The 18,340-nt window shown below is 33.3% G+C and overlaps 2 protein-coding genes across 3 annotated transcripts in view; one reads left to right on the plus strand and one right to left on the minus strand.

Annotated features, from left to right (window-relative positions):
• Slc30a7 (solute carrier family 30 member 7) overlaps positions 1–18,340 on the plus strand; it is a 77,957-nt gene that overhangs the window by 21,821 nt on the left and 37,796 nt on the right. For both annotated transcript variants that reach the window (XM_058581974.1, XM_046452320.2), the window contains 3 exons: positions 1,403–1,546; positions 12,450–12,500; positions 15,975–16,110. In XM_058581974.1, the coding sequence (XP_058437957.1) occupies positions 1,403–1,546; positions 12,450–12,500; positions 15,975–16,110 (331 nt within the window). The remainder of the gene's footprint in view (positions 1–1,402; positions 1,547–12,449; positions 12,501–15,974; positions 16,111–18,340) is intronic.
• On the minus strand, positions 9,175–10,612 carry LOC124097773 (peptidyl-prolyl cis-trans isomerase-like 1). Its single transcript, XM_046452331.2, has one exon. It carries the CDS (start codon positions 10,562–10,564, stop codon positions 10,052–10,054), a length of 513 nt encoding a protein of 170 aa, XP_046308287.1. The 5' UTR covers positions 10,565–10,612; the 3' UTR covers positions 9,175–10,051.

An 18,340-nucleotide genomic window follows, 5' to 3' on the forward strand; every position in this document is an offset into this window, starting at 1 on the left:
GTTTTCCATAAATTGCTTGCTTGTAAATTTTCCATTTTTGCCAAATGCATCTTTGTGAGAAAACACACCTTTGTATTTCAGACAGTTTAAAAGGCAGCCTTATTTTATACTTTTTCCTTGCACAGGGTTTCCCAAGGTCAGTGAAAGATCAGAGGTGATTTCTCTTTTCTCATGTCTTCCTTGGAGATGTACAGAGCATGCATGCAGACTTTTAGATTCCCTAGGAATGTGTTGGTGCTTTTCAAAGTTCCTTATGGTTGTCTGTTTCTCTGAGATTTCCTCATAATTCTCAGGCCCTTGTTTGCCTCAGCTAACATCATAATGTTCAGCAGCTGAGATACTGCTAGGAATTTGCCATTGTTTTGATAATGCCCTGTCCCCCAACCCTCATCCTCCAGCTGAGCTGAAGTCTCTTATTAGAGTCTAAGATCCATATCATTGAAAGTAGATATTGTTCCAGTGAATTGCAAGTTTAGAAAAAATTTTAACTGTGCTTTGGTGCTTTAACAAAGCAACAGAAGACATCTGATCTCTTCATTACCTATAATCCTACTGGCTTTTGGCTACTTTATTCATGGATTAGCGAGAGTGATGGAATGTGAACCATTCCAAGTTACATCAAATGTTGTCTCAACAAGGTTTAGATGTTTCTCTTAGATCATGGTTTTCAGTTTATGCTATGGTTTTGATTAATTACCAGAGTTCTGAAATGGTTATTTTGTAGTTGTTTTCCCTACATTTTTGTTGTTTTAGAGAATAGGCAGTTTACCAAGGTCCTTCTTCACCATTCTAGAACATGATCTCTCATGGTCATCATCTTTTCATATAACACAGTGCTGGATTTGGTTTTCTGCTATTTAGAATTTTTGCAAATATAAGTGATAATTAGTGAATATTTTTTTCTGTCCTTTTGAATAGCTAGTAAGTTTCTTGATGATTTTTAGTTATGCCGTAGAGAGAGAATTCTGCATTCTTTTGTGTCAGACTTCTCATACCTGTTTTAACTTTACTGATCCTCTTTCCAAAGACATCAGTTCCCAGCTTTTTCTTCAGTTAATATGCTTGCATCTTCTTTAATCTTTATTAGTGTGCATAATGATCTTTTATCTGTGCTTTTTAGTGCATTTTCCCCAATGCCTATCACATACTATGTTTCAAATACATATTTCTTGAATTGAATAAACAACATTATCTACAAATATTTCTGTGATATTTCCAGTTACTACTTTTTTTGCTCGCATCTTAGCAGGAACTCAGTTGGGATTGTTTTAATGAATCTTAACACTTTCACAAATATATGTTTAGTGCATTGAATTAGAATTTAGATTCTTTTCACTAGTACCATGTTATCATAATAATATATTTTTATATACCTTCTGTTCTAATACTTTTTGTTTTCTAGGGCACGGACATAGTCATTCCCTCTTTAATGGTGCTCTAGATCCAGTACATGGCCATGGAGAACATTGCCATAGTCATGAAGTGAAGCATGGTGCTGCACATAGCCATGATCATGCTCATGGACATGGACACTTTCATTCTCATGGTGAGTACAGCAGAAACATTTTTAAGTAGATAGCCTTCTAAGTAATCAAGATTTATATAGATTTATATATAGTCAACTTCTTTTTTGATAAATCAGTCTAAATGGTTCCAAAATAAGTTCATTTCTAATATACATTAAAGTAATTTGGTGTAAGGCAGTGAGTATAGTTTTTTTTTTTTTTTTTCAGTGAGTATGTTTTAAGATGCCTTGATTTTAATTAAGTATCAATGAATGAGAAACAATTGCAATTTAGCAAATGAAAATCTTTGATTTTTTTAAAAGTATCATGAGGCTTTTTGTGCTATATAGTCCTATAAAATACTATAAATGTTTTCAATTTTTCACATTTTTATTTTATTTTATTGCCGTTTATTGCCTGATATTTACCTCCATCTTTCTTTAGTGCTCTGTATACTGCTTTTTATATCATTTAGATAATAAGTTTCAGGGTACTTCTCGACTTAATATGTAGTTAGTTAAATTATATTTTTTAAAGTTTATGAATTTTAGAATATCAATAAAAGCTATTGACACAATTCAATTAATCTTTAAATAGATTATATGTTCAAATAGTATTTGCCTGCAGATAGAGTCAAAAGTTTAGATTTGAAAATTTGAGAGGTACCTTGGAGAATGAGCATCGAATTTTGCAGTCTTTAAATATTTTGAATACTTTCTTGAGATATGATTGACATACAGAAAGGTATTCATATGTAGTATATATAACTTGATGAGTTTGGAGATAAGTATATACCTGTGAAACCATCACCATGGTTTAAACCATAAACATATCCATCACAACCAAAGTTTCTTTCTGCACCCTTTATTCTTTTAATCATTTTTTAAAAATTTATTGTGATAAGAACACAACATAAAATCTACCATCTTAGCTGGGCATGGTGGCGCCTGCCTGTAATCCTATTGACTTGAGGCTGAGGTAGGAGGATTGCAATTTCAAAGCCAACCTCCGAAATTTAGAAAGGCCCTAAGTTTAGACTTAACTTAGTAAGACTGTGTCTCAAGATAAAAAGTAAAAAGGGCTGTGGATGTGGCTCAGTGGTTAAGTACCCCTGGGTTCAATCCCCACTACCAAAAACAAACAAAACAACAACAACGAAACTATCTTTTTGGCAAAATTTGAAGTATACAATACAGTATTAACTTTAAATGCTATATTATGCTATACAGCTCTCCAGAACTTACCTAGAAAGTTTGTAAAGGTTCTAACTGAAACTTCATACCCTTGGACTATTCTCCATCTCCACCTCCCTCCAGCCCCTAGTAACCATAATACTACTGTTTCTATGAGTTTGACTATTTTAGATTCCTCATGTTAGTGGTATCTTATAGTGCAGGTCATTCTGTATCTGGTGTATTCATTTAACATATCATACTCCAGGTTCATCCATGTTGTCCCAGATGGCAGGATTTCTTTTTTCCTTTTTTTTGTTTTTTAATATCCTATTGTGTATATACCAGTTTTTCTTTATCCATTTGTTTTAGTAGTATTGTTTTTTTTTTTTTTTTGCTGCTGTGACTGAAAGACCTGACAAGAAAATTTTAGAGGAGGAAAAATTTATTTGGGGGCTCACAGTTTCAGAGGTCTCAATCCATAGACAGCCATCTTCATTCTTTGGGGGCAAAAGAGAGGCAGAACATCATGGTGGAAGAATGTGGTAGAGGAAAGTAGCTCACATGAGAGAGATTCCATTCACCAGATACAAAAATATATACCCCCAAGGCACATCCCCAGTGACCCACCCCCTCTAGCCACACCCTACCCACGTTCACTTCCATTCACTTAGTTAATCCTGTCAGGGGATTAATTCACTGATTGTGTTAAGGCTTTCATAACCCAATGATTTCTCCTCTAAACCTTCTTGCATATTCTCACACATGAGCTTTTGGGGGACACCTAATATCTGAATCAAACACCATTCATTGGTTGGTGCACATTTAGGTTGCTTCTATGTCTTGGTTATGGTGAATAGTGCTTTGGAGGTACAGATATCTCTTTAAGATCCTGTTTTTAATTCCTTTGGACATATACCCAGAAGTGGAATTACTGATGACATGGTAGTTGTGTTTGTAATTTTTTGAACCTCTATATTCTCTTCCATAGCATCTTTACCAATTTATATTCCCGCCAACAGCGTACAAGTGTTCCTCTTCTCCATATCTTTGCCAATACTTATTATCTTTTGTTTTTGTGATAATAGCCATCCCAAGAGGTATGAAATGATATATATTGTTTTGATTTGAATTTCCCTACTACTGATGTTGAATACATTTTAGTATACCTGTTGGCCAGTTGTACATTCATTTGGAGAAATTTCTATTCAGTTCCTTTGGCCACTTTTTTAGTCAGGTAATCTTTATTTTCTCTTAAGTTGTTTGAGTTTTATGTATATTTTGGGTATTTATTATCAGATATATAGTTTTCAAATATATTCTTTTATTTTTGTTATTTGTTTCCTTGCTGTGCAGAACCTTTTTAGTTTGATGTGTGATTCCCCTAGTCTATTTTTTCCTTTTGTTGCCTCTGTAAATTTCTAAAATTTGTGCTTCAACACCTTGCTTTTCCATCTTTTTTGCTTATGTGCGTCATAGCTTAATAGTTTTTAAAATCTGCATATCACACACATTTATAATGATTTCTAGAAAAATTTTGATGAGTTGGCAAAGAATATAATATTTAATATATATTATACATATGCTATTATATATATGTAATGTTTGAAGTTGAAACTCTTACATCAGTGTATTGAGTATATTAATGGACTCCAAATACCTTACTGACTTAAGAACATACTGTCACCCATTGTAAAATATAATCACACATACATTTTTACATAATCCTGATTTCTTTAAATTTGTCCTTCATTTCACTTCCTTTCCTGTATTTTATAATAATGGAATTTGTTTGTATTAAGTCTTTATTTGATTATCTGTCATCATTTTTGGCAATAAAATATGTACAAAAATTTTTTTCTATAATACTTAGCATTCAGACATTGCTTTTAAATGGAATTATTGTAGTCTTGGGTACAAAGTCAATCAGAATAGTTCTATCTCAAATTTGATATATAATTAGTAACATAAAAGGCAACATTTTATTTGAAATACCTATCTCAATCAGGTGATTGGAGCTCTCATTAAAATTATTTTATAGATAAATTATGCTTATTGGCATAAAGCAAGATTTTTAAAAATTTATTATTTTTTAAGACGTTGATGGACCTTTATTTTGTTAATTTATTTATATGCTGTGCTGAGAATTGAACCCAGTGCCTCACATATGCTAGGTAAGCACTCTACCATTGAGCCACAACCCCAGCTCCTAAAAAAGTTTTTATATCAGTTTGGTTCCTATTTTTCATCTTTATAAGTACTAGTTACCCTAAATAGGAAGAATTCTGTTATAGCAGTTTTAGTCAATTCTTTGACTACCTTCAGAATTATGTTCCAAAAATTATAGTAATCTATCATCAGAAAATGATTTTTGTTGCTCTATTAATTGGAAGTTCTAGTAACTAATCCCTATATTTTATTAAGATCAAAGATTTAGAAACCACATTGCTTACAAAATGATTTGGTGGCCAGTCATTAAAGTCATTACTTTACTAACATTTACACCAATATTTTAAAGTGACCCCTTACTTGTTGCCTAGAATTTTTGTTTACATCCTGGACAATGCACTGTAGCATTATTATTTATAGATGAAAGGTATTTCTTTTTTGGTCAAGGAGGAGAGGGTAGGTGGCAAAAAAGAACGGGCATGATATTGGGACACTCTTGGGTAGATCAGTTTTAGAAAAGCTTTTTTTTTTTTTTTTTCTCATTTATCCTGTTTTCTTTTTATTAGGTAATAAGGGCTTGTATTTTCAATGTGCACTATCTGTGGACTGACCATGCCATGAGATGATAGAAGGGCTGGAAGGAGAGCATACATCTGGGAAAAGAGACTGAAGTGATAAATAGAAACTTTAATAGATCCCAAAATTATGTTTGCAGCCCTGGAAAACTGCTAGAATGTACCTTGATGAAGAGATTAATGGAATCCTTTCCTTTTAACATGCTTAAGAGTACTGGCAAAGCTGCCTTAGTGAGAATAATGAGTGACTGACAATACAGATTTTATGCATGGTATGTGAGGGCAAGGGATTAGGTTTCATAATACCAAATCAGGCTTGGTAAAACTTCCCCTGGTGGAAAAATGCTCACTGTGTTGGGCATTTGAATTTGAACAGTTCAGATCTGTTTAGTGAGAAATTATATTGCAACAAAAAGGGAGATGAGGGAGGTGGAGAGAAGGGAGAGAGAAGACCAAAAATTGAAAACTATTTTAGCTTAGGAAAGCTTTTGAATTTTGTGAATCTAGAAACTGAATCCCTCATGTGTGTTATTTCTTATTAATTAACTGGAATGTTTTACTTGTTTTTTTTTTTTAATCTAAAACTGAATAATTCTTTTACTTCATGGAATTAATGATTGCAAAATATGCAAAATAGGACTCTAGAATTAACCTAAAGAGAGTTTCTGCTAATTGTTTATGAAATTTAACAGAGACAAAATTGAAATTAAAAGGCGAAAGAAATAATCTGTTAATGAAACTAGTTTCTATTGTCCTTCCTCTCCAGTGGACTGTGAGTTCCTTGAGCTCAAGGACTGCCTTATTGACTTCTTTATTCTAGCACAGTGCCAAGAACAACTCATTAAATATTTATTGTATTAAAAACATGCCATTTATATTTGTCAGTCTTATTAAATTGTTGAGTAAATTTGTTTGGATTTTACTCTTCTCCCATTCCCCACACAAAACAAGTAACAACAGGTTGAATATTCCTTATCCAAAATGCTTGGTACCAGAAGCATTCCAGATTTAAAAAAAAAAAAAAAAATGTATTTACATAGGCTTTACCAGTTGAGCATCCCTAATCTAAAAACCAATTTTGGAGCATTTGGATTCCAGATTAGGGATGCTTAATCCATAATTCAAGAAAAAGAAAGAAAAAAAAAAGAATTCAACCTTGAATCTAAATGTTACAATTACTTGGTGGGGAAGTATATTAAAATGCATGGTTTTTTTTTTTGGGTTTTTTTTTTGAGGGAGATACTGGGGATTGAACTCGTGCACTCAACCTCCGAGCCATGTTCCCAGTTCTATTTTGTATTTTATTTAGAGACAGGGTCTCACTTAGTGCCTCTGTATTATTGAGGCTGGTTTTTAACTCGAAATCCTCCTGCCTCAGCCTCCTATGCTACTGGGATTACAGGTGTGTGCCACCATACCTGGCTACAAAAGCATTTTTAAAATTTCACTAGAAGACACATTTTGTGTTTAAGTTTTAATAAATACATACTTATTTTGGTAGACAGAGAAAATGTTTAAAAAAATTCAGTTATATTTCTTGAGGGTTAGATATTTATGGTAGCCTGATGGTATATTCCAGTAATCATCATCTTAATAAGCAACACTGATAATTCCTAGTTGTTTTGACTGCTCAATATGTGCTAGGAATAGTCTAAGTACTTTGCATGCCTTAACTTTAAAAATTTTCTCATAGTCTAGTGAGGTAGATATAGCCATTGTCTTCATGAACTATGACACAAAGAAAACATAGTAATTAGTAAATTAAGAAGCAAAGATTTGAACTCACAGAATCTGACTTCAAAAATTGTGCTCTTAACTTATATTCTCCCTTAAGTATTGTGTAAGCCAGACAGGGGATACTAAAGTAATAGGGCCATAATCTCATTTTGCCCATAAAAGGTATAATCTCATATTTATTGGAATGCTGTGCTATGAGTACAACTAGTTGTATTTTTTTTAAATATTGCTCAAATGTCAGTAATGAAAACACTAAAAATTTATTAATTGCTTGTAAGTCAGTAGGATACAGTGTGGGAATTCTATTCCTATGGCAATTTGGGGATCTAGGCTCCTTCAATCTATGGGATTCCTAGATGTTAGCACAGTCTGCTAGATTCTCTGCATTAAGCTGGAAGGAGAATATATAGATCATGTTGGACATTCTTATGACCCTGTAAGTGATTTTCACCACATATTTCTTTGTCTACAACTTAACCAAAGAACACCCCTTACTCGAGGGAGCCTAGGAAATACAGTTTAGTTGCATATCCAAGAGGAACAGGAAATGAATTTGGCAAGCAACTAGCCAGTGTCTGCCACAAATAATAAATTATTTAAGAGGATTTTAGATTTAACATAGGTGGGAGTTGTGTTATCTTATATCACTCCTATAATAGTACAGTAGACCATACCTTTAAAAGTACTGATGTCAAACTATCTTTGTAGATCTACTACCTGTAGACAAATCTGGTGCCTTGTTGGAGTGCTGGCTTTTTAAAATAGTGTACTTATGACTATCTGTGGCCCTTTCCTGGTAGCTACATCTTTTCACAGCAGTACTGTACTCTTTTGCTTTTATATTCCTTTGTTACATTGTTGCAATGCTTTATTAATGCTGCAGTGATAAGGATATGTTGTCCCTTTTGTGCTCTTGGCCAGCATCCAGTGACTATAGGCAAGCACTGTCAGCTCAGAAAGCTTATCAGTCTTTATAATCCCTTTAAACAAATTTTGCTTATCTTTTGCTTATTTTTTTTTGCTTCAGTGTATAGCTGATTAGTAATATTAAATGTATTTAGTCATAGGAATTTATCATATTTGTTCATCTTTTTTTGAACTTTTTATAGGTTCATTTTAGTTATACAAAATATTACAGTTATACCAGCATGGAATATAATTTGTTCTAATTCAGTCCCCAGTATTTCCCATTTCCATCCTTCTCTCCCCTCTCATTCCTTCCTCCTGTTCCCTTTATTCTACTTATTATTTTTTTTTAAATTAGTGCCTTGTGGATATACATAAAGGTGAGATTCACTGTGATTTGTCATATGTGTACCTAAGAGAGTTTGGTCGGGTTCATTCCATTTTTTTTTTTTTTTTCTTTTCCCATTCCTCCTCCTTATACCTTTGATCTCGATTCTGTTTTCATGGAAACCCCCCACCCCCACATTTTTTTTGTGTTTTTCTTATTTTGGTCTGACTTCCACATATTAGAGAAAATATTTGACCCTTGACTTGATTTTCTGGGTCTGGTTTATTTTTTTCGTCTCCGTTCCATCCATTTATTGGCAGATGCCATAATTTCATTTTTCTTTATTGTTGAGTAAAACTCTATTGTGTATCTACACACACACACACACACACACACTATATTTTCCTTTTCTGTTCATCTGTTGACAGGTATCCGTCTATACTGATTTCATAGCTTAGCTATTGTGATTTGTGCTGCTATAAACATGATATGACTACATCCCTGTAGTATTCTAATTTTAGTTCTTTTGGATATATACCAAGGAGTGGGATAGTTGGATCATTTGGTGGTTCCATTCCTACTTTTTTGAGGAATCTTCAAACTGCTTTCCTGAGTAGTTGTTCTAATTTGCAGTCCCATCAAGAATGTATGACTGTACCTTTTCCCCCAAAGCCTCACCGACATTGATCATAATTTTTTTTTTTGTTTTTTTTTTAACCACCAATAGCATTTTATTTGGAAATTTCTATGTATTACATAGGTATTTACTTCCTCTCATCCCTACTCCTACCCCAAACCTCATAAAAGATTAAAAAAAAAAAAAAAAAGTACAAAAATCTCTCATCCGATTTCTCTAAAGTCTTAGGTTAAAAAACATAAGCGGTGCTTTTCCTTGAGGGTGCTGCTCTGAGGAAAATGCGGTCCGTCCTGTGCTCACTACAGACTTCTTCTCCTTCTGGGGAAAAAATGGTCAATGCCTCAGCTTCCTTCTAATAAATTCCTTTCTCAATTATTAAACATTATCATTCCTCACTTGGCACCTTCTTAGAAACTTGATTGTTGGATGCATTTTTCATTTGGCAAAAATTCAATGTGGCTTTGTGTGGGATGTTTAAGCATAAGAAACAGCAGTGTTGATGTTCTGGTTTTGAGAGGGAAAACAGAGAGACGCATACGTTCCCTGGAAGAACAAATGTAGGAGACGAAGATGGGGTGTGCAGGGTTAACAGGGCTGATAGACACTACTCGGTTTGAATTCTGTGGCTGTCAGCTACCAGAGACTGTAGTGTAGGCCAGAATATAAATCTCTTCAAGAACAAGTTTGTTTAGGCTCTGTGAGATGACACAGCCTGCTTCATTTTGTTCCAAGTGTATCAGAGCAGACATGCACAGCAAGGAGAAGTATGGGTCATCCTCAGGGGGCAGAAACCTGTAAATAAACATATGGAGGCATTTCTGCAAATGCCCCGTCAGTCCAGGCAATAGGTGAAGAAGAGAAGCATTCTATTAAAGTACACTTCGATCCTAACTCACCCAAGGCCCCTGGCTTCTTAGAGCCAATATATTCAAGGCCAAAATTAAGCTGAGTTACATGTCACTTGGAAGCTGGTTTGATGGGGCCACTGCAGAAGACTTGGCTTTGCCTGCGAGGCAGCGAGTCTACCCAGAAGGGTATGCCTTGATGATCTTCACGTCGTCCACAGGGTGGTCCTGGGAGTTTGTTTCCACCATTCCCACTCGATTTACCATTCCTATGCCCTGGCACACTCGGCCAAAAATGGTGTGTTTGCCATCAAGCCACTGGGTGGGGGCAAGAGTCACAAAGAACTGGCTGCCATTGGTGTCTGGCCCTGCATTGGCCATTGCAAGAATTCCAGCCCCAGTGAACTTCAAGTCTGGATGAAGTTCATCTTCAAACTGTTTGCCATAGATAGATGCACCACCTCGACCTGTCCCTGTTGGGTCACCGCCCTGGATCATGAAATCTTTGATGATTCTGTGGAATTTGGTGCCATTGTAGTAACCCGGACGAGCCAACTCAGCAAAGTTCTTACAGGTCTTCGGAGCGTGCTTCCAGTACAGCTCCAGGACAATGATTCCCATGCTGGTCTCCAAGTAAACGTTGGGCGGCTGCCAGGAGTCTGGGGGAATGGCCGCCATAACGAAGCCCATAATTTGTTTTCTTGATGATTGCCATTCTTACTGGAGTAAGATGAAATCTCAATATAGTTTTTATTTGTATTCCCTGATTGCTAGAGATGTTGAACTTTTTTCGTATCTTCAATAGCTATTTGTAGTTCTTCTTTTGAGAAGTGTTCAGTTCTTTTGTCCAATTGTTGATTGGGTTTTTTTTTTTTTTTGGTGTTAAGTTTTTTGAGTTCTTTACATATTCTAGATATTAATCCACTGTCTGAGAAATAGGTACCAAAGATCTTCTGCTATTCTGTAGGTTCTCTCTTCACACTCTTGTTTCCTTTACTATGTAGAAACTTTTTAATTTGATGCCTTCCCACTTTTTGAATCTTAGTTTTATTTCTTGCTCTTTAAGAATCTCATTAAAGAAGTTGATGTCGGTACCAATACGTTGGAGTGTCGAGCCTACATTTTCTTCTGACAGTTGCAGAGTACCAGGTCCAATTCCTTGGTCTTCAGTTCACTTTGATTTGACTTTTATACAGGCTGAGAGATAGGAATTAAGTTTTATTCTTCTACATATTTATGGATGTCCAGTTTTCCCAGCACCTTTTGTTAAAAAGGCTATCTTTTCTCCAGTCTATGTTTTTGGTACCTTTGTCAAGTTCCAGATGACTATATCCATGTGGGTTTGTTTCTATTCTATTCTATTGGCCTTTATGTCTGTTTTGGTGCCAATACCATGCAGTTTTTGTTACTTGAGCTCTGTGGTAGGATTTGAGGTCTGAAATTATGATGCCTTCAGTATCTTTTTTTATTCAGGATTGCTTTGCCTATTAATAAAATTAGATATAAAAAAGAATCACCATAGATACTACTGAAATCCAAAGGATCATTAGAAACTATTTTGAAGATTTATACTCCAATAAAGTAGAAAATCTTAAAGATATTGACGATTTCTAGAGACATGTGACCTATCCAGATTGAACCATGAGGATATAGAAAGCTTAGACCAATATTAAATAATGAAATTGAAGCAGTTGTTAAAAGCTCTCCAACAAAGAAAAGCCTAGGACTAGATGGATTCCTAGCTGAGTTCTACTAGACTTTTAAAGAACTAATGCCAATCCTTCTAAAATTATTCCATGAAATTGAAAAGGAGGGAATACTGCCAAATCCATTTTTTTTTTTTCATTTTTAATCGGAAAGGCATTTTTTTTTCTTTTTTTGCAGTGCTAGGTATTGAACCTAGGTACTCTCTGACACCAAGCTACATCCCCAACCTTTTAAATTTTGTGTCAGGCTCTTGCTAAATTGACCAGTCTGATCTCAAATTTGGGATCCTCCTGCCTTTGGGTCACTGTGTTCTAGAAATGAGTTTGGGTCACTGGTGTTCTAGAAATGTGCTACTGCACTTAGGTATAAAGGCAAAAAAAGAATTTAAATTTTTTTAATTTCTTTTGAATAGAAAACTTGCCATATCCATCTAGAAACTATTGAAAAACTACTGTTTGTCATAATCAAGTTATCTTGGATTCATTTCTAACTGGACTTCATTTCTTAGACTTTTTTTAACTTCAAACATTACATTTAGTTTCGTCTGAATTTTCCAATTATAAAAGCATTAGAGTATATTTTATGAATGTTAGCATATTTTCACAGTTTTGAATTTCTTGTGCTTTTTATTTTTTAATACAGTATTTCTAAAATACTCTGTATCCTTGATGCATTTTAAATTGCCTGTACTAGATTTATCACTCCTCAGTTACTTTATTAAATTTAAAAAATAATTTTATAGGTCTCATGTGGCTAAATAGTCACACATCCTTCATGATACAATTGAATGAAAAGGACTCAGAATTGCAAAAATTTGAATAAGGAATTGAAGACATGTTTTAAAATAATTTAACTTAATTCTCTACAGATGGTCCTTCCCTAAAAGAAACAACAGGACCCAGCAGACAGATTTTACAAGGTATGACAAATTTTTATGTTTCTCAATGTTATGAAATTGATTTCATAATTTTCAGTTGTCTAGAGTTTTCCTTTAAGAAAAATACATAACAAAATATTTATGTTTAAAATGTTATTTCTTCTTAAGTGATGATTTTTTTAAATATATATACTACTTAGGTATATTAACTGATTTTTTTTCTTTTTCATTTGACTGTTAAAAAAAAAAATTTCAGAAACTACGAAGTTTAAATATAAGTAATTGCCAGGCTTGTAGACATAGTAATGCTATAGTAGTATTCTGTTTGCCTTCATAGGATTATTATATAGATTTTCCAAGAATAATAATCAGTATATTCTTATGTTGTGGGGAAAATTTAGAGCTAAAAATGTAATGCAGGATAAGACCTCTGTCATATTTGTAGATTTCAGTTAATGGTACCTAATCAAGTGTTGTATGTCATGTAAAATGAGACATTATAAAGTTTTATAAGTGAAAGAAAATCAGCTTTGTCTGGAAACTATTGTAGTTTCCATTTTGGAGATGTGAACCAATATTTGGCTCTGAGGTTCCAGTTAGACTTTATTGCTAAGGGTTCCTAATTCCCAGCTTTATTTACTTTTGATTCCAGTCTGAGTTTTTCAGTAGCTTCTGGTCTAGTCAGTACTGTACCTGTTTTCTCCACTATTTCTTGATCTAACATTTGCTTTTTATTTTTTCACTGAGAATGTTTCTCCATATTGAAGAATTCATTTTCAAAAGGCTTAATAAGTGTATCTTCCATTCACTAATTATCCATTTACAAATTATAGAGAATTATTTCGGAATACCCTTTGCTGAAATAGCTTGTAATCATGTATATTTGATACAGCTATATCATTTTCTATAAGTTAGTTTTGATAACAGTTTAGTTTTGAAAATTATCATGAGTGAAAAAGAAAGGATCTAGCCTTCTACTTATCTTTTATACAGCTAATATTAAAATCAGTTTGTATTTTCTGATTATCTATCAATTTATTGTGACTGAAGGAAACCAGTAGGTAGCTGAAGGACAGATATAGCTGGTTCAAACTTTCCTGCAAAACTACCATGGATACTATGAGTTAACCGAATTTTTCAATTATTTGCTATATCTTGAATAAGAATCCTGGTTTATTAAGTTTGGGAGGATATTATCAACATCCCATCAAGTTTTCCAAGGTTTTAACTTTATACAAGTTAAGCATATTGTTTATGTATTTCTTTAGTGATTTTTCTTCTTAGTTACTATGAAGTAAGCTGGGCTTAGATAGTTAATAACACTTGCTAATGAAAACAGTTTTCAGGTTAGCACATAGCCAGGGACTTTCTAATCTAAGGAAAAATCAAGGACAAGTGATTCTTTTCTTTTTCCTTCCAGTGTCTACAGCTGTTTTCATTGCTGATTTTACCAAAAACACTGCTTAAAATATGTAAAGATTTAATATAAAAGTTTATAGCTTAGGCACTATTTGAGTCAACTTTTTCACTGCTGTGACTAAAAGACCTGACCAGAACAATTGTAGAGGAGGAAAAGTTTATTTGAGGGCTCACAGTTTCAGAGGTCTTAGTCCATAGACAGCTAGTTCCATTCCTGGGGCTCAAGGGCATCTTGGCAGAAGAGTGTGGTAGAAGGGAAGCAGGTCACATGATGATCCGAAAACAGAGAGAGAGATCTCCACCTGCCAGATACAAATATATACCCCAAAGCCATGCCCCCAGTGCCTCACCTCCCCCAGCCACACCCTGCCTGTCTTCAGCTACCACTCAATTATTCCCATCAGGTGATTAATTTATTGAGTTGAGGGTCTCATAACTTAATCATTTCTTCTCTGAACCTTCTTGCATTGTCTCATGTATGCTTTTGGGGCACACCTCACATTCAAACTATAGCAGGGATCTTCATCCCACTTTGATGTATATCTTTCTCTAAAAAGTATTCTCTGACAAAACTTATTGTGGAAAAATTTCTTAAGAAAGCAACTAGCTTTCTGAAGAATAGTTATAATGAATCAAAACTCTATACAAATGAAAAATTAAATGTAGGTATTAAAGGATGAGTTATATTTGGTACTAGACGTAAATTCTGTAGTAGCAGGTGAACTGAAATATCATATCTTAGCACACAAGAGATTCAATTGGACTTATTAGTGATCAGTTTTTAAATTATTAGAAATTGTTTTAAGTTAAATCTGTTTCTATATGTAAAAATAATTATAGTTTACTTTTTATTGTTCAGGGAATAATAAAAAATAGGTATTTCTAAGTTGGGTACATGCTTTTTGCACATTATCTATTTCTTTTCAGATAGTGTAGTTAAGCTATGCGTGGCAGCGCTTGCCAATAAATCCCAGTGATTGGGAAGCTGACCCAGGAAGATCGCAAGTCGGCAACTTAGTGAGACCCTGTGTCAAAATAAAAATAAAAAGAACTGGGGATGTAGCTCAGTGGTTAAGTGCCCTTGGGTTCAATCCCTAGTACCCACCCACCCCAACACACACACACACACACAAACACACACACACAAAGTGACTCTAAGGCAAAATATAAAAAAAATAAGGTCAGATAGGGTACTTGATTGTATTGAAGAGTATTGTTATATTTAGCAAGCCATTATTAAAGTTTAAGAAATAGCATTTTATTACATAGTAAATTTTACTCATTAAGGATTTAAATGTTGAATAAGTTATTATCTTAGTTGAGTCTTTTCAGAAAAAAAATTAAAAATGTATGTGAAACTTCCTTCTTGATATTTTTAATGTTTTCCAGGCAAGTATCACTTATTAAATAATAACATCTGAGTTCTTGAGCAGTTAGAACATCAATATCAGTGTCCCATCAATGTAGTATTTAATTTTTAAAAGTTCAACATGTATTTTATATTCATTTAAAAATATTTAAATCCCTGGTTTCTTTCACTTTGAGTTTGAGCATAGTGTATAACAAATGTAGGTAACAAAAACTTTAAGATAATTAATACATATATCATCAACATAAGCAGAATTAGGGGCCACAGGAAATTCTAGTTCCAAATGGTAATAATTTTAATCACCAGCAGAGGGCTCTGTATGTACATGGATTCATAATTAGAAAACTTCCTTGACCAGTTCATTTAGGCTAATGCAGTTTCCTTCCCTAAATAAATTATTAAAACTTTTGTATTCTTTTAAGCCAGAGATACAGAGATGAATGTTTGTAGTTTATCATATTTTCCTTTTTAATGTTTGCAGTTTTTAAAACTCAGTTCGTTTACTTCTTCATTTAAATTATTCCTGTAAGAGCAAGTATAATTTACCAGATAGTTTAACCCTGTTGATTTTAAAAACATTATTTCAATTTAGTAAATATACTTGATAACTGATTTTCCAAATTGATATTTAGATGTCTATATGATTTTAAGAGTATAATTCAAAGACGTTTTCTGTTTTAAATTGAACGGAAGCTATGGTGCTTACTTTTATTATGCTTTATTTTTAGGTGTATTTTTACACATTCTAGCAGATACACTTGGGAGTATTGGTGTAATTGCCTCTGCAATCATGATGCAGAATTTTGGTTTGATGATAGCAGATCCTATCTGTTCGATCCTTATAGCCATGCTTATAGTTATAAGGTAAGTATTATTATGTTACTCACAGGTATTAAAATGAGAGGTAGGTAAAAAATATTGAATTTCTTTAAAAAAATTCCTACATAAATTCTCTTCTCACTTTTATAATTTTTTTCTTTTTCTCATTTATTTCTTTTATGGAATTTGACTTTTTTTTTTTTTTTTTTTTTTTTTGGCACTAGGATTAAACCCAGGGTTTTGTATGTGCTAGGCACTCTACCACTGAACTCCATCCCAAACCCTTTTTTAAAAATTTTATTTTGAGTCAGAGTCTCACTAAGTTGTCAAGGCTGCCCTTAATCTTGCAATTCTCATGCTTCAGCCTCCTCATTAGCCATATTGTCATTGCAGAAGTCTTTTGCTTATTGACATAAATGTATGTTTAATTCCCACCTAGATTATAAAATTCTTGAGGAATCATCTCTTAGCTCTTTTCTTTTTATTCCCTACCATAGTCCCAATGTACATGTAAAAGCGTTTGTGTGTATAGATGTATAACTTCTCAGTAAACATTTGCTGAATTAGATTGTATAGTAATTATCACCAAAGTTTCTCTTACCCTGAGACATTTTATTATTGCTTTAATTTTTATCAGAATAATATGTTCCTTTATTTTATGGTCATCAGTTATTTTAAAATTTGCATATAATGTCTGTATTAGAGTATTTTTTTAATATTTATTTTTTAGTTGTAGTTGGACACCGATATCTTTATTTTATTTATTTATTTTTATGTGGTGCTGAGCATCGAACCCAGGCCCTCGCACATGCTAGGCGAGTGCTCTACACTGAGTGATAACCCCAGCCCCTATATTAGAGTATTTTTATGTTTCCAAATGATTTTACCCTCAGGTTCTTTTGTAATGATAGCAAAGGCCTACTTGAGGTCAGTCTGATGATTTTTATAGCTCATAGTTGATTAGAGTAGATTGTGATGAAATCATAATGTTAAAATTACTCACAAGTGGAGATTTTGAAGTTTCTTTCTAAAGAATATATAAATGTAGATTAATTTTAAATTTCTGTATATTATTAGTAAAAGGAAGCAACTCTGTTATACCAAAGTCTTTCTAAAGCTTAGAATGCCTTTTCTTCATCTTTGGAAATCTTATTACACTTTCTTGAAAGTTTGGCTTAGGTGTTACATATTCTATGAAACCTAACTGCTGATGAATTTGGTAAGTCTTATATCTGTATTTCTTTATAGATGCATTCAGTAGTCATTTTATTTTTTATGTATTATATTTCTTAGTTGCTTCTAATATTTCTTAAGAGTATTATCACTTTTTTTTGTCTCCATTATTATTATCCTAATTCTATCTATTATATCTTGCTTGGAAAACTATGACAGCCTCCTTTCTGTCTCTTGAAACTCTCCATGCTGGCTAAAATTATTTTTTTTTTGATGAGGATAACAAGATATATAAAAGTCATCTTTTTTAAAAAAATACTTTTTCATTGTTTTAAGTGGGTATCTAATTCTTACAAAAAGTTGGCACACTGATTCTGAATAAAAAGAAATTTGTGCCTTTTTTCAACATTAGGGAATTACTTTTTCTAACCCCAAATAGGGACTTCTTATTTAGTTCTGTTCTCATTCATTTATTCCATAAATATAAGTAAGCAAACAGAGAAAACTTTTTAAAAACTGAAATATAACACACTTAAAAAAAATGCACAAATAATTTTCAGCAAATAATTTCTTAAAAGTAGATTCTTTTAGCCAGGTTGAAAAAGACAACATCCAAAGACAACTACTGATTTTTCACTGTAATAGGAGAGAGAGAAACAGATTAATAAGTAAACCACTCAAACATCACTATTTTTATTGTGCTGAGAGTTAAAATAGGATATGTGATGTGACTGAGTTGCCACTTTAATCTGAGTTAAGACTTCTAAAGTGAGGGTCTTTAGGTTGAGATCTGAATGTTGTGAGAGAACTGGTGGGAGGAAGAACTTTTTAGTTTAAGAACCAGCCAATATAAAAGCCCCATAGTGAAAACAGCTTTGCCACTGAAAGGAGGCTAGTATGGCTGAAATAGGGAGTAAGAATGGTTTAAGATAAAGTTGGAATGGGCTAGGAGAAATTATGCAGGGCTAGAAGTTTGGATTTTGTGCCAAGTGCAGTGGGACATCTTCATAAAGGAGTGACAATATTTAATTTATATTTTAAAAATCATTTTGACTGAGGTGTTGGAAATAGGGGCACAAGTACAGACAGATGGACCAGTCAT

This window comes from Marmota monax, unplaced genomic scaffold (genome assembly GCF_021218885.2).
Source record: "Marmota monax isolate L192 unplaced genomic scaffold, Marmota_monax_Labrador192_F-V1.1 WCK01_AAM20220418_F8-fsc00244, whole genome shotgun sequence".
Lineage (NCBI taxonomy): Eukaryota > Metazoa > Chordata > Mammalia > Rodentia > Sciuridae > Marmota > Marmota monax.